This window comes from Aedes albopictus, chromosome 2 (genome assembly GCF_035046485.1).
Source record: "Aedes albopictus strain Foshan chromosome 2, AalbF5, whole genome shotgun sequence".
Lineage (NCBI taxonomy): Eukaryota > Metazoa > Arthropoda > Insecta > Diptera > Culicidae > Aedes > Aedes albopictus.
Window position 1 is genome coordinate 353242154 of NC_085137.1, and position 27497 is coordinate 353269650.

The window sequence follows — 27497 nt, forward strand, 5'->3', positions numbered from 1 at the left end:
ACTGAACTGCAATGCTCAAATTGAGTCCGTGATCGGTAAGGCAACAAGTGCGTTCTGGTTATGCTCCAAAACTATTGGCAGGAAGTGGGTCTTGAAACCAAAAATGGTAATGTGGATTTATACTGCCATAATCCGCCCAAAAATGGCGTATGCTTCGTTTGTCTTGTGGCCAAAAAGAAATGAGGCTACCACGCAATCAAAGCTTGCGAAAATTGAACGTCTTGCGTCCATTGCTGTTACAGGAGCGATGCGAAGCACTCCATCAAAAGCTTTAGATGCGATTCTCAATCAGCTACCTTTGCACGAGTATGTGCAATAAGAAGCAGAAAAGGAATTGCTGAGACTTGAACCAGTTGAAAAGTTTATGCCAGGTGATCTTAAGATTGTAGATCACCTGAGCATTTCACAATACTTTCAAAAAAGGCCAGTAATGAAAATGATTAAAGACTAGATGAAACCTGTGGAGAACCATGATGTTCTTTGCAAGTTGCACGAAACAACTCGTGCAGATTGGGAAGTCGGAGGTCCCACTTTTCGTCAAAGGTCAATCAAATTCTTGATGGCTCAAAACTTGGAATAAAAACGGGAGCAGGAATTTACGGTCCTAGAATACAAATTTCAGTGGCGATGGGACACTATCCTACGATGTTTCAAGCAGAGATTCTTGCTATTTTGAAATGCGCAAATATCTGCATTGAGAGAAAATACAGATATGCAAATATTTGTATTTTCTCAGATATTTTTTATTTATTCTTTTTTTATCTGTATTAACGAGATTTTTAGCCCTGGTTCCAATTTACAGTTTGCTGGCCCAGAACCATTCTGCGGTATATCAAACTGTACAATAAAAATTGACCGGAAATGCTGGGCTGAGCAGAGGGTGATATCCAATTGGATGGATGTCAAAAATTGCAATCAGTCAAAATGATTCAGAAAACCAAATGCTTATAAAACCAAAAAGCTCTTAGAGCTCAACAAGAGAGCTCTATGTACATACACTGGCCTAGTAACTGGACACTGCCCGAGCAGGTATCACTTGAAAATTATTGGCCAATTCAGAGTGATATCTGTCGTTTCTGTAATACGGAACGTGAAACCTCGGAACATCTGCTTTGCAGTTGTGGTGCTATATACACGCGCAGGCAAAGATTTCTAAATAGTGGTTACTTGCAACCCAGTGAAATCTGGTCTGCAGATCCTGGGAAGGTCTTGGAGTTTATCAATTCCATTGCACCTGACTGGGAGACGACGCTGTCGTGGCAGTAGCTGATTACTTGACACATGGTAATTAGCTGGCTAGATGCGAATATCAAGACGGGACATGCCACAAAAGTTCAACCTATTGGAAGCAGTGGTTTAATTGCCCCAACAGGGGAGGAAAAAAAGGATGATGGTTAGACGCAATGTTGGCGCAACGTTTGTTTCGTACACCAATAAGGCTCCGTCTTTGGCTGATGCAGATGTGGTCGGTTTGATTTTCCGTGATGCCATCACTGGAAACCCATGTCACCTTGTGCATGGGGAAAGAGCGATCCCCCAATCACCATGTCATTGTTGCCACAAAATTCTGCAAACAGCTCACCGTTCTCAGCTGAAGTTTGAAGGACAACAGTGCCAAGGCTGTAATTCCAACTAAGCACACAGTTCTGAGCTGACGGCCTTTTTCATCGATTAACCCGTGAAAACATGAGGGTGGTACTTGTGAGGACCAGAGCTATGTTAGGTGCTCTTCTTATCGACTCACCGTTTTGCAACGATAAGGCAACGATAAAGATCTGGTGCGTTGTCGACCGACCATCAACAAATTCAGATTAGTAACTTCTTGGTGATATACGATGATCTAGTATAGTACATGTAGTGCTACTTACTGGTATTTTGCGCCAACGAAAAAGTTACCGACCTTACCCCTATACAATTGTGCATAAGTTGGCTTGCAGTACGCTTGGTGGCGTGTGTAATGTTTCTGAGAAAACCATATGTTTTAGTTCTTTGTACTATCAAAGATTTTAAAGATTTAAAATTTATTATATTGAGTACTTTTAAGGACAAGGTATTTGGAGTACATTGCTCAAAATTTCTAGAGCACCGTTTTTAGAACCGTTGAACAGATTTGGATTAAAATGCATCACGCTGTTTACAACTACTGAACAATTAGCGTGATGCATTTTCATCCAAATCCGTTCAACGGTTCTAAAAACGGTACTCTAGAAATTTTGAGCTATGTACTCCAAATACCTTGTCCTTAACCCTAAAAGGGATACCTTCATGGCCTCAGTTTCGTCACCTCGCTGAGTGTGTTCCGTCAAAGACGAGCTCTGAAAGGAGCCTGGGGTCCAAATGGACCCCAGGTATCCCTTTTAGGGTTAAAGCTGCTTGATAAAATAATTGTAGCTTATTTATTGGAACATATTTCTCTTGTCATACAATAGCGAACGCGACTGCTCAGTGGTAGCGGAATAAATAGTAATTAAAAAAATAGCTAACGTTCCCATGGAAGCTACATGCTGGTAACAAACAATCAAAACAAGAATAAAAAACAATTGGTTCTTCCATTGTTTCAGCGTGACAATATCTGCGAAGAACTTTTTTCAATCACTCTATGGAGCATTCCCAGCAATAGGTAAAATAACTTCGAACAATGCACTCAATGCCATATAAACCAACCATGCTTGCCGAGTGGCACCATAACACCGAGTCACCGGAACCACAATACCTGCCTGCATTACTCGCGTAACTTTTCATCAAATATTTATCTCTGATATGAGTTTTATCTGTTCTTTTTCCCGTTTCAACGCGATCCACCATCCGCGGAAACGTCATCCGACCAACTTGAATCCGAAATAAAACAAAACGAAACGAAAAAAACCTACGCTCAACCACCCCCAAACCAGGCGTCACGACCATGCTGAATTTTTTCACCACCTCCAACGGTTTCCGCAGCACGCTTCCGGTGGTGTCGAACCTGACGGCGATGAACGTGTGGGACGGCGTGTGCATGTGCTTCATCTACGCCTCGCTGCTGGAGTTTGTCTGTGTCAACTACGTCGGCAGGAAGCGACCACTGCACAATGTTGTATATAGACCTGGAGAGAATCCAGTTACTCAGGTAGGATATGAAAAACGAAGACCCTCTCTCGCCCCCACCCCCACCCCTCCCATCACTTACACACCACTTTCTTCCCCCCGAACGGTCCCTCCCGAATCACATCTCGTTCCACCAAGCAAGCCGCAAACGGCACTCACTGCACTCATTGGCGTAGTTGGGATTTTTTATGTTCAAAGGGGGGTGGCAATAGTTCAGTGTATTTTAGTTGAAGCATAGAGCTAACTGTAGTCAACAGTTTCAATTTCCGGGAAAAAATATAATTCAAATCGATTCTAAAGAGTGAACTCATTCTGAAGACAATATTTTATAAACGCATGGTTATGCAGAGCATGAACAGAGCACTGACATCTAAACCAAAATAGAGAGAATTTTTCGAAAAATAAATCTAGCTAAGGATGGTGCTTTGAATTCAGTTTGACTTTTATATTTTAATCTAGTTCGTATATTTGGAGCTCAGGAACAAAAAACTGATAGGGCAATGCAGAGAAAAAAGAAAAAAAAAAACTGGAGAAAAAACATAACAAAATCAAACATTACATGCGAAGTCAATCATGAGACTGCATTGCACCTTCCGAGTAGGTGGTAAAATCTGATTAATAGCATATTCAGTTATTATTGATTGAATTACTGAAGAGCAAAACTGATATTGGTTTGATTGATATAAGAGGTAAAAGATCAGAAAAAATAGCAAAATTTAATATGGTGAACTACTCAATAATAGCTCGTTAAGATATTACAAGATCAAAACAATAGCAGACAAGATTTGTCACTTTTTTTCTTGAAAAAAAAAAATTAAAAATGCCAACATCCAGCATCCAACCTACGACCTTAGGTTTCACAGGCGGTGATGCTTACCACTCAACTGTGGCTCGCTGTTGTAAGCAACATGGTAATAAAAGCATGAGGTTCTTCGTTTCCACAGCTCAGAAAGGGGCACATGGCATTTCACTAACATTGAGCCATCGCTATGGGTATATGTATTCTATTTCGTGCAGAAGAGCTAAACTTGTTCTTATGTAGAAATTTTCATATCACTTTGAGCTATTCGTGCGATATTCATTAGATTTTTAAATAACACATCAAAATCACATCGAGCTATGACAGCAACAATTGTTCGATTTGAGATATGATTTAGATATTCCCGTCTACCCGGGCTATATGGCTATCCGAGAAGATGAAGACATGGTCTGTGGGCATAATGAAAATCCTCCTCATGATCATACATGATTCATGTAAGAGTTTCTTTTAAAAGTTGTTCAGGTAATCTTACAAGATTCTTCTATTTAAAAAAAGGAGTTTACAAAGATTTCCATTGAAAGCTCCACCAGGAGCTATGAGTTTCTTCTACGATTCCTCCAGGAATTGCTTTGTGGGTTTCTTTAGGGTTTTTTTTTTCTGAGATATGTTTAGGAAATCTCATGCGACTATGCTAAGTAATCTCTTGAAATCTCTCCATAACTTCTTTATGGATTTCCTCCAGAAATGTTTCTGGAATTTTTCTAAGTAATCTCAATTATTTCTGCTTGGTTATCCTTTGGAATTCGATGGTAAGATTTTGTTTGAATACCTGTGACAGAACTCCGAATATGTACTAAAGTGCTTGTCCTCTAATACAAGACGGAAACGATAGTATTGGCTATTGTGCTAGTTGGAAGCCGCAAAGGAAATCAGGCTTAACGAATGTCCCATTACAGAATCGTGGGTGGCTAACTTAATCTAACCAAAATGCCAGGCCAAATCGGAAAACTCAAAGATGCTTAAAATAACAACCAGTAGCAGATAGTGTTTCAAAAACTCAAACTTAATTTCCCATTTTTCTTATATCTATTGTACCTGGCTCCTAGAGATTGCATGCAATAATCATGTAAGGGGGCCCGTTCTGCTCCGGATACTGCATTTATCCAATCGCGCGCCACCTTGACAACTCCGCGCGCGAAGAAAGATGTCGCACCTCCTTCGCCAGGATGCATCAGCTGCGTCGCTTGTCACGTGGTCACGTGATGCACCGTCTGATACACCGCAATTGTTGGATGTTGCTTTGCGTTTTTTTTTTGTTTAGAGAGACTTTACCTCTGGGGCATTCGTCTCTGAGACTTTGCGTTTTGTCACACGCGGCGGTATGTCGTACGACAAAATGCTGACCAGCTGCACCGATGTTGCGGCAATTGGTGATTTGATGTTGCATGAAGAAGAAGAAGAAGAAAAGCGATGATGTTTTGAAAAGTCTAACACCGTACCATCAAACCAGTTTTAATTAGATTTTGTTTTAGATTTTATAGAGGCATTTGAAAATATTCCCCTGTGTTATTGCTGATTTGTTGTTGCATGAAGAAGAAGAACGATGGTGTTTTGAAAAAATCCTATCCCTACAACACAGGGGAAGTTTTTTTAAATGCCTCTATAAAATCTAAAACAAAATCTAATTAAAAACGGGTTGATGTACGGTGTTAGACTTTGAACGAACTACAAATTAAGTACCTTATCAAGAAAAAAATGGTAAATTTAAATTTATACGTTCAATATGTAGTCCGTCCAAAGTCTTACACCGTACATCAAACCGTTTTTAATTAGATTTGTTTTAGATTTTATAGAGGCATTTTAAAATCTTCCCCTGTGTTATAGGGATAGGATTTTTTCAAAACACCATCATTCTTCTTCTTCTTCTTCTTCTTCTTCATGCAACAACAAATCACCAATAGGGATAAGTATTTTTCAAAACATCATCGCTTGGAATCTTCCAGCTCCAAAAAAAACCTTAGGGGAATCCTTCAAAAGTTCCTTCTGGATTTCTGGATAAATCCCCAGATATTCTTGGAGGAATCTCAGACTGAAGAAGAATCAGATATTTCCTGACATCATCCACAAATGAAGTTGCTAAAGAAATCCCCAAAAGGAATTCCTGAAGGATTCCCCCCAGTGAAATTGCTGGAGAAACCCCAGATTTAAACACAAGTGAATTTATAAATGTTTTACGGTATAATTTACAAAAAAAATATATTTTAAAAACTGTGCTGAAATCCATGGTGGAGTTCATCACTATTTAATTGAGAAGAAGTCCTTGAAGGAAATCTAGCAAAAAACGATAGTCATTTACCGGCTCATTTGAACGAATGTAGGTCTGATTCACTTCATATTTAAGTGATTTAGTCTTCTGGAGGATCGACTGAGGGTTTTAATCTACGATTTAAACGGCTACGCAGTCTTGTAATTTGGGAAAACGAGGTTTATTATTTGCCCGACGTTTCGACACAAAACCCCAGTGTCGAAACGTCGGGCAAATAATAAACCTCGTTTTCCCAAATTACAAGACTGCGTAGCCGTTTAAATCGTAGATAAGTGATTTAGATTTGATTCGCTTCATATTCAAGTTATTCAGATCTGATTCACATCAGAATCAAATAATCAGTTCCGGTTCACTTTACTTGAACACTTGAACTATGTATCTTATCGAGCTGATTAAAAATACTGATATTAACATATTCACTAGCGTCACGTTGTGGCAGAATAGCAAACCAAACTACTTGTCTTCAAAATATCAACGACTTTCTGAACAACTTTGCTGAAGACTTTATCTTTGCAGATAATCTGGATTTCAAGATGAATTAACAAGTTTCGATGTGATGCTGAACTTTCCAAGGTGGTGCAATGTTCAACTGAGGGTAGCAATACTTTGTGAATCCGTTCTTATGTCGAGTAATGTATCCCGGGTAGAGGCTAATGGCAAACAAAGGACAAAATAATAACTGGTTTTGCCATCATATCTCGTTTTGCCATTCTTCTGTTATTATGAAAAACTTAAAATGGCAAATCAATAGCAAAATATACAATCATAGCAAATCTTGTCATTGATATGTTATTCATGAATAATGCTAAATAACACATCAATAACAAAAATTACTATCATGGTAAAAATACTTTATCATGGTAAAAATACTTAGCTAATCCCGGGAAATCAAGGGATCCCGGGATTTTTAAAAATTTTATTAAAAACCCAGAAAAATGTTTTCTTTTACTCTTGTGCAGTTCAAGTATTATTTTTTTGAATAGTTATGATTTTATTTTGTTTCCAAAACAAGAAGTAATATAACGAGAATCAAAATTATCAGCATGATGCTCACCAAGAAATATTTGTTTTAACTCCAAAATATGTAGTTGATTTATTGCAAGGTGAAAATCTACAAGTTTTCAATAGTTTGAGTGGAATAAGCATCATAATCTATCTAATATCGATACGGATGATGTTTGTATTTTTGATGCATTGTAAAAATTGCATCTGTTGAGCCTTATTACAAGTTCAGGAAATCTTTCAAACTTCAGGAAATGAGTTCAAACTCATGGTATTACAAATATTTCAATACAGAAGTTTGGATTTTTTTTTTCAATCATGCGCGTATGAAGTGCGTTCACAGGAGGAATAAAATCATTTATTTTTGTATTGCGAACTCAAATTTTTCTAAATGAACAGCCTTTCTAAAAAAATATTTTTTCGAATAATGCTTCGAGATGCTGTACTTGTAATTCATTGCGGTTTTTGGATAATTTCAAAGATGTTGTAGTACTTAATTTTAAGATTCATGAATTTCCTGAAGAAAAAAAACCGATTCATTAACATAATATAGTACAAGTTTGGAATCAGGTTCCCAAATATTTTATTGGGGCTATGTCCAGATAGCTCTTGCAATCACTGAATAAACCAGAAAGATAGAAAATTTAAATTTGGTAAATGCATTACATAAAATCAAGATTTTTATGATTTTTTTTTCAAGTAAAACCTAGTGTCCAAAGCCCGATGGTAGTGCGTGCATGTGAAAAAAAAAACGATCAGATTTCAAAAGTGAAAATAATGTTTTGCAATGATGTATGGCAATTATAGCTACAAATGATCTTTATCCCGGGAATCCCGGGATGGTCGGGATTTCTAAAACTATATCCCGGGATTCGGGAAATCCCGAAATCATCCAAATCCCGGGAATTCTTGTCCCGGGATGTCCCGGGAAGGACACTCTATTGTTGAAGAAAAAAAAAATAGCTAATTTTACCTTTCTTCTGCTACTTTGAAATAATAACTGAATCTACCATTATTATAAAATTGAATTTGAACACCTACCATTATTTTGATCGCCACATAAACAGCTAAATTTGTTCTTATTCTGTTATCAATAACTCAAGAATGTCATATTTTGTTATTCACCGATAACAGTTAATTTGGGTCTTATTTTGTTATCAATATCTCAATAATAACTTATTTTGTTCTTCAATTTTACCCGCATGCTTTACCATTACTTTGTTATTACAATGGCAAAATAAGTTATTTTTAAGTTTTTCTGCTACCAAAATTTTGTTATTATTTTTGTTATTTTAACTCTTATTTCAAACAAACAAATAACACATTTTGCCATTCAAACATTCTGTTTTAATGGTAAAATTTGCCATTCTTTTGCCATTAAGCTCTACCCGGGATAATGAACTTGTGGGAAACATTCCATCAAGAGTCCATAAGAAAATACTTAACAATAGTGTTTAAGATGCAAAGCATCCTTGGAAGTATTTATGTTGAAATCAGTTAATGCATTTTTTGGGATACTTCCATTTGTTTTTGAGAGTAACTTGAATAATTCCTGGATAAAATTCTGTCAAACTGCTGAGAGTTTTCATGATGGACTTACTTGCCTTCCTGAGAAACTTGTGAAACAATTAAAAAAATCGGGCAGACGCGTTTTTGTCCCGGAAAGTAATATTTTATATTTTTTGCCTTTCTCGTACACCAAGTGTACTGGAAAGGCTATATATTCACTCCAAAAATGACTTTTAGATAGGAGGCCCGGAGGGTCGAGTCACATATACCAATCAACTCAGCTCGACGAATCGAGGTGATGTCTGTGTGTGTGTATGTGTGTGTGTATGTATGTGTGTATGTGTGTATGTGTACAAAAAAACTCACATCACTTTTTGGCAGTAAACCTCAATCGATTTTAATGACCGACGGTTCATTCGACGCGGAATCTGGTCCTATTGTTTCCTATTGAAAATGGTTCGGATCGGTCCAGCCGTTCCGGAGTTATGGCCATTTAGATGTTCCGGACCGGTACCCCAGGAAGGGGCCAGATATGAAAACGCTCCAAACCCATGCATGCGACACATCAAACTACGGCATTTTCGATAACTTGATGAATGGTAAGCAGGAAAATGGTCTCAGACTATATCTGAACCGGTAGTGTCCCGGAACCGGTTCCGGGTGTCCCGCTGGAAGTGGCCAAACATAAAAGCGAACTAAACCCATGCATGCGCCATATCAAACCGCGGTTTTTTTGAAAACCAGATGAACGGTAAGAAAGACAATAGTCTCAGACCATATCTGAACCGGTTCTGTTTCGGAACCGGTTCCAGTGTCCCGCCGGATGTGGCCAAGTATAAAAGTTAACCAAACCTATGCATGCGACATATCAAATAGTGACTTTTTTGATATCCTGATGAACAGTAAGCTGGAAAATATTTTCAAACCATATCGGAACCAGCAGTGATCCGGAACCGGTTCCAGGTGTTCCGCCGGAAGTGGCCAAATATAAAAATGAACTAAATCCGTGCATGCGACATATCAAACCGCGTCTTTTTCAATATCCTTGTGAACAGTAAGCAGGAAAATATTCTCTGAACGTATCTGAACCAGTAGTAATCCAGAACCAGTTCCGGGTGTTCCGCCGGAAATAGCCAAATAAGAAACTGAACTAAACCCGTGCATGCAACACATCAAATCGCGGCTTTTTGGATAACCTGATGAACGGTTAGCAAGAAAATTGGCTCAGGCAACATCAGAAACAACTGGCACTGTTCCGGAATCGATTTCGGGTTCCCCGCCGAAAGTTACCAACTGTTAAAGTGAACCAAACCCATGCATGCGACACATCAAATTCTGGCTTTTTAGGTGTCTTGATTTAGCAAAAAAAAAAATTCCGACAATATTTGGGACAAACGAGACTGTTCCGCCACCGCTTACGGGTGCTCCGCCGGAAGTGGTAAAATGTAAAGGAGAACCAAACCCATAAATGCGACACATAAAATTACTTTTAATACCATTAGTAAGCCGAAATCGGTTCCAGGTGACCTGCCGGAAGTGGTCAACTGTAGAACGAAACCAAACGCATGCACGCATCACATTAAATAACGGCTTCTTCGATAACGCGAAGAACGGTCAGCAAGAAAATAGGTCGCATTTAAGACTACCAGTAGTGTTCCGGATGTGTTTTGAGTGTCTCGCCGGAACTGACGAAATGCAAAAATAAACCACACTCATGCATACGGTACAACAATTCGCGATTTTTTAGGAAAACTGTTTCACAATTGGGGTCTCCGGTTAGCCTAAGGTTATGGATTGCTAATCCGCAGCTGCACGAGGAGCCGCTTCGGGTGTGAGTAACAGCACAATATCGGATCATTCGTGCATGAGACAGAGACACACTTGTAATGGAAAAAATAAATCGTCACTCCAGTCGACTTTTTGGATTTCATTTTGGTCCCATATGAACTGTACAAAATTTCAGAGCAATCGGTGGAACTATAATTTAACGCAAGCGATTCAAAGTTGGCATAGGATTAACTATAGGAAATATTACACTTCCGGACAAAAAATCCCAGAGATCTTAATTCAAATCGAACAACGCTTATTGTATAAACATAATTTGTGAACTATTTCTTCGAAGACCGCTGTATATCACTGTGACATTTGATCATTTTTTAATTCGACAAATGTCGAATGAGCGAGGTACGAATTAAAAAGAGTCGTATTAAAAAGTGATTAATGCGGGGGGTTTGACAGTACATCAAATAGCAGCTTTTTCGATAACACGATTGTTGCGGGGTGGACTTTCTTTGGCACGAATATACAAAAATTGAAAGCAGCTTTGGTTGTAGCAGCTTCAATGCTGGAAATACATCATTTATTATAATACAAACTAATTAATTAACACTAAAAATTCCCTTACATTTTGCTTTCTTTATTCGCACTACGTCCACCTCTTACCACAACAGTTTACTTTCTGCTTTGGCACTGAACCGTGTTGCCAGTTTCACCAAACTCAAATCTTTCTCAACAACGATGATCGATTCGTAAGACCATATTTTAGACAACCGGTAGTGTCCCGAAACCGGTTCTGGGTGTCCCACTGGAAGTGGTCAAACGTAACAGTGATCCATACCCATGCACGCGGTACATGAAATCGTGAATTTCTAAGTAACCTAATGAACATTAGCAATGAAATGGTCTCAGACTATACTTGGGAGACCCGGTAGTGCGCCGGAACCAGTTCCGGGTGTCCCACCGAAATTGACCAAATATACCGTGCGACACATCAAACCACGGCTTTTTTAATAACCTGAGGAACAGTTAGCTATAAAATAGGCTCACACCACATTAGAGACTACCGGTGAACAAAATCAATACAAACGAATAAATATGTGTAAGAGAAACAAAATTTGACAAACTAAACCCACATATAAACAGACTATACTCACTACATATCGTTGTTGTTTTCAACGGTTGATTCAAATATTTATCAGTTCGCCAATTGAACACTTACAGCGCATGCATCGTTTGTGCTCCTGTTTGACGTTTATTCAATACCGCCGTCTAGCTAGCGGATCGCAATTTGTTGCAATGAAATGTCTGTTTAACTGTGCTGTGCTAATCAAATCACACAATTTCAGATTCCTGAGGTGTAAAGATTACACTAGTTTACAGCATTTTTGAACTCGGTAAGCTGATGATCATTTTTGGTGTAGAATCATGCCCTGAGTTCGAAAATGCGAAGGAAAAAAATTACAGTAGAGCGGAAATTTTTTCGACTTTCCATACAAGGTTGATGATTTGAAATCTATTTTTGTTCTATTTTTAAGCAACGTCGCACACTTCAAACATCTCATTCTCCGTAATCAATGCTCCGATTGAGCTGAAATTTTTACTGTAACTCGCCTACATATGATATGTGAAATAAACGTCGAGAAGGAATTTTTAGGTTGTTTTTTTCTTATTGAAAAAAATACATTTCTTCAAAAAAATTTGGGAATTTTGCTAAAATTCAAGAAGATCGTCCCTAAAACTCGCCAATATCTTGAAATTCATAAATCTGATGCAAAACCTGTTTTCAGATGATCGAATGGTATTGTATTCAGCTTTCAATTTATGGAAAAAGATTTAAAATTGGTTGAACAAAACGCAATATATTTGAATTTCAGTAAATTACATATTTTAAAAAGTTACAAAACTCGATATTGAGCTAAAACTCAAAAACTGTTCTACTTTAATTTTTTTTAAGGTCGGTATCGAAATCAGCACTAAATTGTGCTTCAAAAATTTTGGTCGTTGACAGAAGTTCACGACTTTCGTTTTTTTTGTAAACTTGTGTTATGCTTCTTGTTGAAATTCGAAGTGACCTGGGACGCGAAAATTGAGTTTTTACTTACTTTTAAGTGTCGCAACTCGATTCGGATGAGTGCATATTGTAGCTCTTGATTAGCTCATTGATGCGCAATGCCAATAATCGGTTCAAATTAATTTCGCATCTGCAACTTCGCATGTCACGCGAGTCGCGATTTCGATTTGGTGATGCGACGATAATATACATTGCTTGAGTCAACGTCGTATGGGAAAATTTGATTTTTTTCGCATCAACCCCGAACAAAGGTTTCTTAATCCCCTTTGCGTATAAAATTACTGGGTAAAATTTTAATGGACTGGTTGCGCCCTCGCGCTCTGCATTTTTTGTCAAATTTTGCAAGAATTTTGTAACCTATGATATGATAATAACATATACCGTCAAACGGGGTGACTTGCAACACTTTTCAGCTTCAATTAACAAAAAATGTTGATTAAAATCAATTTTAAAATTCAAACTATTTGTAATAGTTTTAATAGCCGGCCCCTCTATAAAATAGAGTGAACAAGTTATATATTGATTTATTTTTTCATGTTGAAAAAGCCAAATAAGGTCGTTTTTGATACAAGACGTCGTGCGGGGTGACTTGCAACACCTAACGTAAATCCCTTTTCAATCAAGCAGATAAAAATTTTTAGTTTCAAGGATATTTGATAAGTATTCTTGCTACTATTGTGATATCATTTGGGCTGACATTCATATTTTTGCATTTGTTCTTACATAAAAAACTGAATTATGAATTTTTATATGGAAATATTGGGCTCAAAAAAACCAAGTTACTAATTGTTAATTTAACATAAGTTTTATTGTATTTTTCAGTTCATATGCTGATCCTCCAGACTTTTGCTGATGAATTATTAGTTAAACCACAATATTTAGTTTTTCTGGACTTTGAATTGTTAAGAAAATGAGTGTTGCAAGTCACCCCGTCTAGGTACAATATTTCAAAACATATGAATATAACAAAGATATTGTAATATTTTTATAAAGTAAAATGAAAATTCATATAGCTCATTATGTATAGAATCCGCATATAGAATATTATTTTTGGGAAAATTTGTTTTCATTCTTTTGCAGGCAACGATTCGAGGGTCACATTTTTGTTACTTTTTCAGACTAATGTTAAATTTATGAATATTTTGTTGGAACTATTTTAATAAAAGTAAAAATCGTGGCTACTACTCAGAGAATATGTGCACTTTATTGTTCAACTGAGTTTTGGAATGTAAACGTCCTATTTTAATGTTTTGTTGATAAACATAGACACAAGTCATCAAGTGTTGCAAGTCACCCCGCCGTTGCAAGTCACCCCGTTTGACGGTAGCCTAAAGTGTGCAGAAAAAACATTGGCGACGATCGCAAAGTAATCTGTGATTGTATAAAAAGTTATATCTTGGCTTGTAAAAATCGTCTTGATATTGATCGGCCTCCAGTGTTAGTGAAGATGCTCAAGCAGTCAACTGAGAAGTCTGATATTTTTCAGCTCTGCTTATACGTTGAACATAACGTCGGACTATGTGCCATCAATAAGTTTTAAGTCAATTAATTGATGGCTTTGATAAAATGCTTGCTTTTCTCGTAAAGTATTTATCAGGATTCAGAACACTTTGGCTTACAGCGACGGAAAGATCGTGAGAGCACATTCGACGAGAAAGGCAATATCACCGCTAGGTGGATTAATTTGGGTTTTTTTAAGATTATTTCAGTAAAAACCTTTTTTGGCAGAATCATGAAAAAATAATTCGTTTAAACGCCCAAATCCCCCCCCCCCCCTTTGCACGGGCTTGGTTCTCATATGCACACTGCTTTAAAGAGCACATATGATGGGGAGCAGGCCGTTAGGCCGAATGTCGTTAGGCCGAAGGCCATTAGGTCGTTAGGTCGAAAGGGTCGTTAGGTCGAAAGGGTCGTTAGGCCGAATAGGTTGTCATTATATATGTCTACTGATTTTATCGTTTTATATTGCACAAAACAAAATAAACATGAGAAAAGTCGACGTCATAGGGGAAGTGTAGGGGAAATCAATTTGTGAGACGAAGTAGAAAAGATTTATAATACAGCATCTCTAAAAAGCTTATTTTTAGTCAGAAACAAAGAGTTATGATGAACGGGCACAACCATAGCTTTGACAGGACGGGATAAAGATATTCAATACAGTAACATTGTCAACATAATCATACTACTTGCAAATGAATGTAATGCAAATCAAAAAGCCTATTATACCTAGCCTAAAAGCATAAACATCATCGTGCTTCTACCCATGAGCAGCATACAAAAAAGGAAACAGCGCAAAGTTCAATATAGTAAAATAGAATACATTTAGGCGCTGTACAAAGTGTAAATTCAGTTGCCAATTGGAATCGCTTACGTTGTGCCTTAGTGGACAAAAAAGCTGTAAGCATAAGTGGTTAAGAATAAATATAGCATTTCAGCTATTAAATTTATCATCGGGGATTTGTTCTTTTAAACATAGGCTATTCTTTGTAGTTTCAATGTTCTACTCACTACAGCGGGGTAGCGCGGACGTCAACCACGAATAGATGTGCCGTAGCCCACATGAATTTGACATGTTTGGGAAATTGACACTTTTGGGCACTCTGACAGATCTGGGAAGTGCACGACATCTGCGAATTAGTCATTACCATAAGTTATTACTTAAGTAAAACGTGTAAAACTAGCAAAAGGTTACGAAAATTTTGGCGTGCAATCGTTCGAAATTACACGACAACGCGAAGATAGCAAATAAATCAGTAAGAAATTGTGTAACGCATCAGTTTTCAGCACAAACAATTTTGAACGTGTTTTTGTTGTGAGCTACGGGGATTTTGCCTTTTGCTGGCCCCCTGACTCACTATGATCATTACAGCAATTAAATTTTTCATCGGAGATTTTTCCGTCTTTTGAAAATAGGCTGTTCTTTCTATCTTGTACCGACTTTTCGTACCCTCTAAGCAGAATACCGTGTTATTTCTAGTTTAACTTTTCTACTCATTATAAGTATTTCAGCCATAAACTTTTTCATAAGAGTTTTTCCTTCTTCTGTACATAGGCTTTCCTTCTAGCCTAACAGTTATAACTCACTATGAACATAACAGCTTCAAAATTTTTCATCGGAAATTTTTCCTTCTTTTGAAAATAGGCTGTTCTTTTTTCATCTATATATATAAAAACTAGCTGTCCCCGGCAAACTTTGTCTTGCCTACTGCGTTTTTTGACGTTTCAAGTCCCTAGCCAAGCGCCCAAGTCCCCGTTCAAAATGTATGAAAATCCGATTTTCAAAAACTCTCAATTTTCCCATGTTTTAGGCCTCATAAACCTTTCTTGGGTGAAAACTAACAGAACAAAACTTAGACGACCCAAATCGGACCATCCGTTCGCAAGTTATGCGCGGTCCCACGTATGCCACTGCATTTATATATATATATATATATATATATATATATATATATATATATATATATATATATATATATATATATATATATATATATATATATATATATATATATATATATATATATATATATATATATATATATATATATATATATATATATATAGATAGATAGAATAGATATCTATATCTATCTATCTTCTATATATATAAAAATGGATTTCCGTCTGTCTGTCTGTCTGTCTGACCGCTATGGATTCAGAAACTACTGAACGGATCGGTGTGAAATTTTGTGTGTGGGTATTTTTGGGACCGGGGAAGGTTCTAAGCTTGGTATGAGACCTCTCCGGTCTCTGGAACGGGGGGCTCCCATACAAATGACCTTGCGGGGAACGTCCCTATGAAGCTGCACGTCAAAAACACAGTAGGCAGGCAGTACGACGTTTTCCGAGACAGCTATCACAATCAAAATTCCAAAAGTGTGAAAACGAGATTATCTAATTGGGCCTAATTACTCACTGCTGCTGCAGACTACCGCCTCATTGCTTTGGCCCACATGGCTGATCCTACACTACCGTGTGGCCGGAATTTCACGAATTTCGCCGCCGGGGCAGCTCGGGAATAAAATGGCGGATTTGTCGGGTCAGTGCTCGACCGACGGGGACCAGCGGGCGTTGCTGGGTGGATTCGGGCATCAGGCATCTTGCTTCTTTGTCGTAATTGGCACGGCCCAAGACGAGACCGGAACGACCGTGCCGAGAAGAATCCCTCCTTTACGGTTAAGGCCAATGACCTGAGACAATCGTCTTGCAGTATACGATGGCGGGTCTTTTGCTATTAGACTCGGGAGCCATCTTGACTCCCGAGCCGCTGTGTGTGTGACCATTTTATAACGGATACGAGGCCCTAAAGTGGATAATAATTTTCCATCAGGTGAGCCAATGGAATTGAGGTTGTTGCAGATTTACCTGAATGGAGGTAGTCCCGATATGCAATCCCTATCCGTTCCTTAAGGGGGGGGGGAGGGAGTTTTAACACAAACTCTACAGAACTACAATACACTTGGTCTGACTCACCCGGACTCCTGGTTACATTTAGTTTCCTTACGTTTAGGGCCTTCGGGCCGAGCTATTAGTCCCCCTATGAGAACTCACGGTCATTTACGGTTAGGCGCGGGAACCGTACCCGGTTTCGCGGGCCAAGCCTTGTGCTGGAGGGAGGTCCAAACAAAGAGGTCGATACATTTTAAAAACTTTCCCTTTATAAGGCCGACAAAACTAGCGCATACTATTATGGAAATGATTATCTGCATGATTCAATGTACAGAATCATTTTTGTTTAAAAGAAACACTCAAAAATGTAGGTGGCAATATTCTTACAAATGCCCGTTTGATTATTTCTTAAAATATTTACAAAATCATAGGTTTTACAGTTTTTGAGCTTATTTTTTTAAAGCAGTCAAATTTTACCGTTTTTCAGTCTACAAACAGCTCCCACAGCACACGGACGTCGTTAGCAATAGCTGCTGATTTAAGGCGGTGGCCGCTAAAATTCTAATTTTCTCCCTTTCCCGTCATTTGCTATTTCGTTGTCGCTCATTTCTACAGCAATGTTACATAATTGGTAGCGACAAAACAGTTACAGCGGTACTTAACAATTTCACTTCTATATTTTCCTACTGTTTTTACACAAGAAACGTGAAAGGTCAAATACTCAACATAAAATACAAAACAAAAACCAACAATTTGTAATCCAACGGTTGCAAAGCAGTAAAAAAGCAAAGGGAACTAAATTTGGCATATGTAGGTTTTTAAACGCTTCTCTTCCATCTATAAAAAGCGAAAAGACCATTACACAGATTGTACTTCCTGATACTTATGCTGCTCCAAGTGCTGCTCACTCCATCTGTGATTTTTCCTTCTTTAAAAAAGGTAATTTACATTCACATTCGCATTACACTGTTATGAAGGAGTGGGCATTCTAGAAAAAAAATCGACATAAGATAATATCTTTTCAGACAATTGAACACAAATTTGTGTTTCCCAGATAATAAGCATATACTGATAGAAGTTTGAACTTCTTCTTAGTAAAAATGAGAAGGTATGTGAAGACCAGAAATGTTCAAACAGATAAAACATGACTCATAACTCAAAGATTAATCAAGCAAATACGGGATGAATGACCCATAAAAGGTTAAAATCCCTGGTAATAAACAAACAACAACAATCAAGCAAATAAAACAAAATTTGGCATGTAGAGTGTGTTGAAGACAAGAAATGTTTCAAAAGTTGAGGGTCTGCGACCCATCCTTCATCTGGGCGCAACATTCCGTCACCCAAATGAAACAGAATACAGAGAATGTCAGCATAATATTTGCAAAACGAACTAAATTTATCATGTGGACATTTTTGAAGGCATGAAATGTCCATGATATTGTGAGTCCTTCAAGAGGGTGGAGGGGGTTCTCATACAAATGAAATAGAAATTGTTGCATTACTAGGAAAAAGTGTACGTCCGACGGCTATTAAGCCGAAGTTTATAGAGTCGAATGAAAAATAGCCCGAATGGACATCAGGCCGAATGTTCATTGAATCCACAGGCAGAATGATCACCATGCCTCTTCGTCACACAGGTTGTACTTCCTGCTGCTTATAATGCTCATTCCATCAGAGATGTTTCCTTCTTTGTGTAATAGGCTGTTCTTTTAAGTCATACTGTTACATTTTCTTTACGGAACAACTGCTAACCCTTACAACATACCTAAGTGTTTCTTCTTTTTATCGAAGGTTTTCTTTTCGAGTGGCACTGTTGTGTAGTTTATGGCAGTTGAACTGTTAACTCTATGGTCGATTTGTCCCTTTAAGGGCCGATTTCTTCACCTCGGCTTAACCGGTAAGCCAGGCTTACCCATACAGTAAAACCTGGCTTAACGCTTAAGCCAGGGTGAAGAAATCGCCCCTAAGTTACATTGATAAAGAGTTGGTTAGCAACCAAATCACCGAACAGCAGTTTTGATCTAAGATTTTTCCTTCTTTTAAAAAAGGCAGTTCTTTTGCAGTAGCATTTATGGTATTTTAGCATATTTTAACAATTGGGTTCTATGCAACAACATAAATCATTGTGCTTCTGCTAATATTGGACTTAAAAATTAACTAAACCACTATAAAATGACGAAAATACCAAAAATCATGCAAATAATATGGTCAGATGTAAAACAGAGCCAAACATAAAAAAGGTAAATTCATCTATTATTCGCAAATTTCCACATGTGTGATACCATATTCTAATAATTTACTCTTAGAAACAATATTTAGTGAAAAAATATTAATTGTTTTTAATAAAAATTTTATAGTAACTTTGAAACAAACAGAGCTTGGGGGTAAAATGAACAGTTGGTTCAAATTTTATATAATTTTTATAAGATTTTATTCAAACTCGATATACTGAAATCTCTAACGAATATCGTTAAATAACTAGAGTAAAAAGATAATAAAACATATTTTACTTCAACAGAGTAAGATTGTTATTAGAAAAATCGCCCGTTTTAGTACATTTTTTCGAATAATTATTTCAATAAATTGCAAACTTTAAATAAGAAATTTTAAAGTCGTAGCACATCAATTTATATCAAATTTATTGACAAGCAGTTATATATATTGCAATTAAACGTTTAAATAAACTTTTAAGTATGTGTTCATTATACCCCCATCGATTGTTCATTACCCTCACTGCACTGTTTTCGCTACTCGGTTTTCTTGCATTTTTTACAATCGAAAAAAAATAAAAATAAAGAAAACTGTATAGTTTAGACCATTTTTTTCTTCTAGAATGTTTAGAATATAATCCCATCTCAGATATTACATGGTAAAAATGCAAGATTTTTACATATTTCCATTAGAAACGTCACCAAACGCTTAGGGTGTTCAATTTACCCCTACTCCCCCCAACTAATTAATGATTTTTAAACGGTTCAGTTTGTCCTCATGGTGGCTATGTTCCTGTTCATAGGTAGAACAAGTTAAGAAAATTAACAAAAACATTAGAAAAACTATGTCGAAGTGCAAAATCCACAATAAAAATGGGCAATATAAGGTTTGCCGGGTCAGCTAGTAGATAGATATATATAGATGAATTTCCGTCTGTCTGTCTGTCTGTCTGTCTGTCTGACCGCTATGCATTCGGAAACTACTGAACCGATCGGTGTGAAATTTTGTATGTAATTGCGTTTAGGGCCGGGGAAGGTTCTTAGCTTGGTCCGAGACCCCTCCCCCCACTGGAAAGGGGGGCTCCCATACAAATGAAACAGAAATGAGCTGAGAGAAAAGCTCAAAACTCAAAAGTAACAAAACCAATCTAGCGTGCGGTGCTCCAGTGACCTCAACAATTGTCAAATTTGAATTACAAATTGACAACGGTGGGGCAAACACGGCGGTGGCTGATCAGGTGGCCCCAATAGCTGCAGATGAAAGGCCGGGGGTTTCTGACCCACTGCCAGACGCGGCAGCGTGGGTGGTGAAAAACGCCGGGAAGACAACGGCGAGGCGACAACGGTGGTGGCTGGCAAGGTTGGCGTCGATAGCCACCGAGGAAAGGCCGTGGTTCATAACTCCCGTGGTTTGCCGACTTCTTCCCGAGGAAACAGGACCGGCAGCTGGGCAACTGGCTTGAGAGGACTGTCACCAACCGAATTCGACCAGGCAATACCCCAGAAGTTCCTGCAGATATTAACTCAGGAATTTCTTCAGAATTTACCTCAGAAGTTCTGGATTTCATCCAGGCATTTCCTCTAAAATTGCCACCAAGAATATCTTCAGGAATTACCCCGAGAATTGATCCAGGAATTGATCCAGAAAATCATCCAGGGACTCCTTTTTGAAATTATTTAAAGAATTTCTTCAGTAATTCCTCTAGAAGTTTTTCTAGGGATTCCTCCGGGAACATGTCCAGAAGGACTGGGGGCTGAGAAACTGGCTTGAGAGGACTGCCACCAACCGGCAGGTTTCTGAGGATACTACGACCCGGAAAAACCGGATGATTTTTTTTCAGGAGGGGGACCAGGGGACCAGAATTGAAATGAATTTTAAGCAGCATAGTCGCCCGATAAGTGAATATGCAAGTCTGGATTGCAGTTTTGAAAAATCAAAATTACTGGATTCTCCTTAAAATCCTAGATTCCTCTAGATATACCTCAAGCAATTCCTCTAGAGATTCCACCAGGGTTTCATCCAGGAACTCCTCCAGGAAATCTTTCAGGGATTTGTTCAAGAATTCCTCCAGGGATTGTACCTGAAAGTTCTCCAGTGATTCTTGAAGAAAATCTTCCAGAAATTCCTCTAGAGATTTCTCTAGAGATCCCTCCAGAAGTTCCTTAGCAGATAGATCAAGGAATTTCTCTAAAGATTTCTCCAGAAATTCTCTCAGGTATGTCTACTGGAATTCCTTCAGAAGCTCTCCCAGACATTCCTTCAGAAGTTCCTCTAGGGATTGCTCTAGGAATTCCTCCACGAATTCTTTTAGGAATTTCTCTAGGAATTCTTTTGGAATTACCTCCAGGGATTTTTGTAGGAATTCCTCCAGGGACTCCTCCTGGAATACCTTTAAGAATTCCACCAGGAATTCCTGCAGATATTCACTCAGGAATTCCTGCAGAATTTCCCTCAGGAATTCTGAATTTCATCCAGGCATTTCATCCAGGCATTTCCTCCAGGATTGCCACCAAGAACACCTCTAAGAATTACTCCAAGAATTGTTCCACAAAATCCTCCAGGGATTGCTTTTTGAAATTCTTTCAAGAATTTCTTCAGTAATTCCTCCAGGAGTTTTTCAAGGGATTCCTCCGGGAATCCTTCCAAGGTTTCCTTGAAGATTTTTTCCAGAAATGTCTCATCAAGGTATTCCTCCAAGGATTCCTCCAGAGATTTCTCAAGGAATGTGTTCAAAGGATCCCTCCAAGAATCCCACCATCATTTCCTCAAGGAATTCCTTCAGGTCCATGTTTTTACAAGAAATTCATCTAGAGATTCTTCTAGAGATTCCTCCAGGAATTCCTCCGATGATTCCTCTAATAGTTCATCCAGATATTTCTGCAAGAATTTTTCCAGGAATTCCTCCATAAATTCGTCTGGATATTCGTAATGGAATTTCTGCAGGGATTCCTTAAGGAGTTCCTCTGGAGATTTCTCAGGATTCCTCGAGGAATTCCGCCAATGATTCCTCCAGATATTTCTCTAGAGATACCTCATGAAATTACTGTAGAAATTCCACTAGGGAATCGTTGAGGAATTTTCCCCGAAATTCATTAAAGGATTCCTCCAGGGATTCTACCTGAAACTTTTCCAGCGATTCTTCAATAAAATCCTCCATAAATACCTCCAGGAGTTCCTCTGCAGTTTTCTCAAGTATTTTTTTTCTAGATATTCCTCCAGGAATTCGCACAAGCATGTCTCCAGGCATTCTTCAGGAGCTTCTCTAGGGAATTCTCTAGGGATCGCTCTAGGAATTCCTCAAGGAATTCTTTTGGGAATACTTTCGGGCATTCCTCCAGGAGTTCCTTCAGGGATTTTCACAGCGATTCCTCCAGGGATTCATCCAGGTATTACTTCACAATTTGATTCTTGGACTCCTCCAGGAATTCCTTTAAGAATTCCACCAGGAATTATCCCAGGAACTCCTGCAAAAATTCCCTCAGGAATTCTCGCAGAAATTAATCCAGCAAATCGTTCAGGAATTGCAACGCCAATTTATCCAGGAATTTCTCTAGGAAATCGTCCTCAAGAAAATTATACACGCATTATTCCAAGAATGCATGGATTCCGCCAAGGATTCCTCCAGTAATTCCACCAGGAATTACCAGTAATTTACCAGCAATTCCTCGAGGAATTTAACAGGAATACTGACACGCATGTTCTGATAGAAGTTTGAACTTATTCTTAGTCAAAATGTGGAGGTTGGTGAAGACCAGAAATGTTTCTATGGTGGCGCGTAAAAAGGCTCTCTTACAGATAAAACATGACTCACAACTCAAAAAATAATTAAGCAAATAAAGCAAAATTTTACATGTGGATGATTTTGAAGATAAGGAACGTTTCGAAAATTGAGGGTCTACGACCCCTCCTTTATCTGGGGGCAGCACCTCACCACCCTAACGAAACGAAATTGTCTGCATTATATGTGCAAAACGAACTAAATTTAGCATGTGGACATTTTTTAAGATAACGTGCCTCTCGGGCCGGCATTCCAATGTATATACAAATTAATTTACATACCCTTTGATACCATACAACTAATTCATTAATGAAATGATCAACACGATTTTTGAACAATTCAATTTGTTCTCATGGTGTCTATGTTCATATGTAGAACAAGTTCATAAAATTAACTAAAAAAATGGGCAATACAAGGTTTGCCGGGTCAGCTAGTTATAAGTATTACAGCCATTAACTTTTTCATCAGAGTTCCTTCTTCTTCTGAACATTAACTTTTTCACCATTAACTTTTTCATCAGAGTTCCTTCTTCTTCTGAACATAGGCTGTTTTACTCATATACGTATTATAGCTATCAACTTTTTCATCTGAAATTTTACTTCTTCTAAACTCTTTCTAGTTTAACTGTTCTGTTTCAAGGCGGTAGTTTTCTGCTGCTCTTTATAGTTTTAATATTTTACCCATTATGAGGATTATAGCCCGCAACAGAGTTTTTCCTTCTTCTGAACATAGGGTGTTTTTTTCGTAATATTACTTTTATACTCACTACTAGTATAACGGCTAACAACTTTTTCATCGAAGATTTTTCCTTCTTTTAAACATAGGCTGTTCTTTCTAAGTTCTAGAGAACTCGATTCAGTTGCACTTAATCTTGTTAATCATATTCGTACTGGAACTCTTAATTTGTTCCCGGTGTATCTATAATTTAGACTTTGAAAAGCGAAAAATTATTAGTTTTCGTGTATACCCTGCATTACACGAAAAGAGAAGTTCGCCACCTGTACGTCAGCCACAGTACCATCAATCGATGCCCACCTCCATCGACAGCGATAAAGGCCCAAAGGAAGAATCTAGAAGTTCAGCATGGCGTAGAACCTTCTTCCGGGACACTACGCTATAAAAGCAATCGACGTTTCGATATCGCTCTCTTTCTTGCTGCAAAGCACCATCTCGACACCATCACGAGAAGTTAATTAAGTGTATACAGAAAAAAGTTGATAAATCAAAAGTGAACTTCAATCATTAAATTAGAATATCGAACTATTTAGTTTATAGTAATAAAGTTAAGATTTATACAGTCCTTCAATAAAAAAGTGTTTATTCGTAAAGGAGATCGCAGCAGTCTGTGAACGCGCGCGGACGTTTAAAAATTTTTGGCTGTCATTTTTTCGTTCCTTTATTTTAATTTTTTTTTTCGGCCGATGCTTTCCAAGCATTTATTTCAAGTAATTGAATAGTGATTATGTGAATTTAATTAGTAAAACTTCAGGTGAAACATATAACCTTCTAATGTAAGGTCCATTGCACGGTCTCGCGTGGTTGAGAGGGAGTGTTTCGGGTTTTGCGTGGAATCAGTTCCAACGATGGCTAGTATTTGTTATTATCGGACAAGTTTTTGGTAACTGTTGTTCTGACCCGAAAAGTTTCTGTTTGGCAGTAGAAAATGTCCACAAAGCTGTTTTTTCGGGTTGAGATCCCCTGCCAGAGAAGAGCTGTGTATCGCGCTTCGTTCCCGTCGTGCGGTTTGTAAAAATTTGATCTGGATTCAGTAGAAACGTAAAATAGTGACATTACTATCGACAGATTTTATAAGCAGTTTGGTTTAGTTTTGTGTTCCGCTGGCTCTCTCACAAACAGACAGTGGTGTAACTAAATTAAAGTCACTATTAAACGCGTGCATTATTAAACTATCTCCCTGTGCCGAAGAAAGAGGAAGTAGCTGCATATACGTTAAATTACCTATATTTATGAACGAGGATTACATTACGAGACAAAAACCCCTGGACCAGAGAAGACGGCCACATTTGGTGAGATTGTTCTTTATTTGATTACATTTTAACTGTATTATCTTAACACATCAAAATAACCATTTACCTCATGTAACTCGGAGCGTTTGGTACGGTATGTCCACGCATCCTTCCTCCCTTGTAGATTCGAGAAGTGTTTCGATGTTTTACAATCCGGATATCACATGACATCGAAGCATTTCGAAGAATCATCTTTGCGGTTAACGCAACGTAGTAGACCTGGCCGCTTTGATGCTTGTGTCATATCTATGATATGCCACAATCATCAATATTGACAAGAAAAATAATTGGGCGTAATCTAACCCGATTATTTTTCAGGATGCTTTCTAGTACTGGCTACGTTTGTGTTAGATTAGATTAGATTAGATTAGATTAGAAAAAAGTGTTTATTCGTAAAGTAACGCGTGTGTAGCACTGTTTTACTGAATCCGCCATCACTAAGCCAAGAACCGTTCTGCTTGACTACTGGGGAATCAAGCAACGGCCAATTCTGTCCTGTTGCTGCTCGCTGTGCTCTCGACAATTAGTGTGTTTATTCAATTAACCATTTAAAGTCAACCAAAAATTCAAGGTCGAAGACCGTTTCCCCCAAACATTTCTAACTATCCAGGCAAACCGTTTAAGCTTACAATCCTTTTGGCCTAGTGACCAGTTCGGCCTAACGACCCGACCCATCCGGCCTAATTGCATATTCGGCTTAAAGACCCTTTCGGCCTAACGACATTCGGCCTAACGACATTCGACCTAACGGCATTCGGCCTAACTGCTTTCGGCCTAACGGGGTAGTACCCATATGATGAAATTGATTTTTTAGAAATATTGTTTTTATGTGGTTTGTTTCCTGTCAAATCCAGTGGAGAAATTTTTGAATTAATTCCTTGAGGAATAGAATGTAAAATATTTCCTCTCTAACTTCTCTCTAAATGATGTCACCCTTCATAGATTATTTTCTGACAAAGTCCAAAAAATTAGGAAACATGTAAGAACGTTTTATAGGAGGCGTGGAACCATTCAAAATTACCCAAAGATCAGATAAGAGGATACTTTATGATTTAAGCAGCTTGTTAGTGGTTACTTTTTAGCCTTCTAAGCAGCTTCATTTTTTAAGCAATTTCGGAACTTAAAAGTTCACATTAGGAAGATGAAACTACAGTAAAACCTCCATGAGTCGATATTGAAGGGACCATCGACTCAAAGAAATATCGAGTAGTGGAACAAAAATCCTTTGGGAAGCTTTTTGGTGGGACCATCATAGTAACCCAGAAATTATTTTTCAGTATGGAAAAATTTACCTCCATGAGTCGATATCGATTCAAGGAACATCGACTCATGGAGGTTCCACTGTATCTCAAAATAGTTGCAAATACAAAAATGTAATTTTAGCTTCACATGTCCAAACTTACCTTACATACTGACTGATATGCATGGCATACTTGTAAACTTAACATAGCTTTGAACCGGGTCCTCCTACGTGATAACCTGCTGTCGAACCGCTGCACTAAATACAATATGGGTAAGCTAACTTTGTGTTTGGATGAATATCAATTGGCATTTTTCAGAGATAGTCGATGACATTTAGTTTAAATATTAAATTGGTTTTTGTTGTACAACTGGTCTAACCACGCACGTCAGGCTAAGCTTCTAAAATGAGCTGTAGGTTATTGAATCTAGATATGTAGAAATGACTTTTTCAGCACGGCTTCTGGGGACTTGAAAGTTTCAGCAAATATCCGAGTAGCATCTTAAGCAGCTTCCAACGTATGCGCGAAGTATCAACAAGGCTTATTGTTAACCTCTTACGCAGTCAGAAATTTTCATTCGGAACTTTATTTGTACCTTGTGGAACTTGAAAGGTGAAGCTTTAATTTGGGCCACGTTTCTTTTTACGGGCACTTTTCGCTACTACTTAATCAATTTCATACCAAATAACTTAAATTGTGTACACTGCGAGAAAGTACACATATTTCATCGTTATCGATGGTGGATAAGTGTAAAATTGTTTGAGTAATAGCGGAAACTACTCAAAGTAGAACCTGTCCCCCAAATCGGAGTTTTTCAGGATTTTATTTTCATGAACCGAAAAACAGCTCATTAGTACACTAGAAAATTAACAGCGTTTTTATCAACTTTGTTGTAAGCTTTAAATTTTTGTTGTAATACATTTTGGGATGGACCTGGTACCCCTAAAAGTTAAGCTACGCCAATGTTTGCACTGCACTGAGAAAACACCATCCCTGATCCAACACAGATACCGACACTTCCCGAATCGTACACATTGTTCATCTCCTCCCAGCTCAGTGTAACAAAGTTGTAACCCGCCCGTTCTCGTTTTTTTTTTGTGCCCTTCCGTTTCTCAGTTCATTTCGCTTTCGACCATTTTTTTTTCTGTCTCTATCTGTTACTTAGTTTCGTTTAATTTGAATAACTCCTCTGTGTTTCCCGTGCACCTAGAATGGCGTAATGGGTTTCATTTGTCATGGCGAGAAAACTGATAAAACCACCCCGTGGATGGGAAAATAGGCGCAACTTTGCACTCTGGCAGTGCAACGACGACGGCG

At 38.1% G+C, this 27497-nt stretch overlaps 1 protein-coding gene across 23 annotated transcripts in view; it reads left to right on the plus strand.

Moving 5' to 3' along the window:
• LOC115253727 (glutamate-gated chloride channel) overlaps positions 1 to 27497 on the plus strand; it is a 773621-nt gene that overhangs the window by 668093 nt on the left and 78031 nt on the right. For all 23 annotated transcript variants that reach the window (XM_062852730.1, XM_062852735.1, XM_062852734.1 and 20 more), the window contains one exon: positions 2892 to 3106. In XM_062852730.1, the coding sequence (XP_062708714.1) occupies positions 2892 to 3106 (215 nt within the window). The remainder of the gene's footprint in view (positions 1 to 2891; positions 3107 to 27497) is intronic.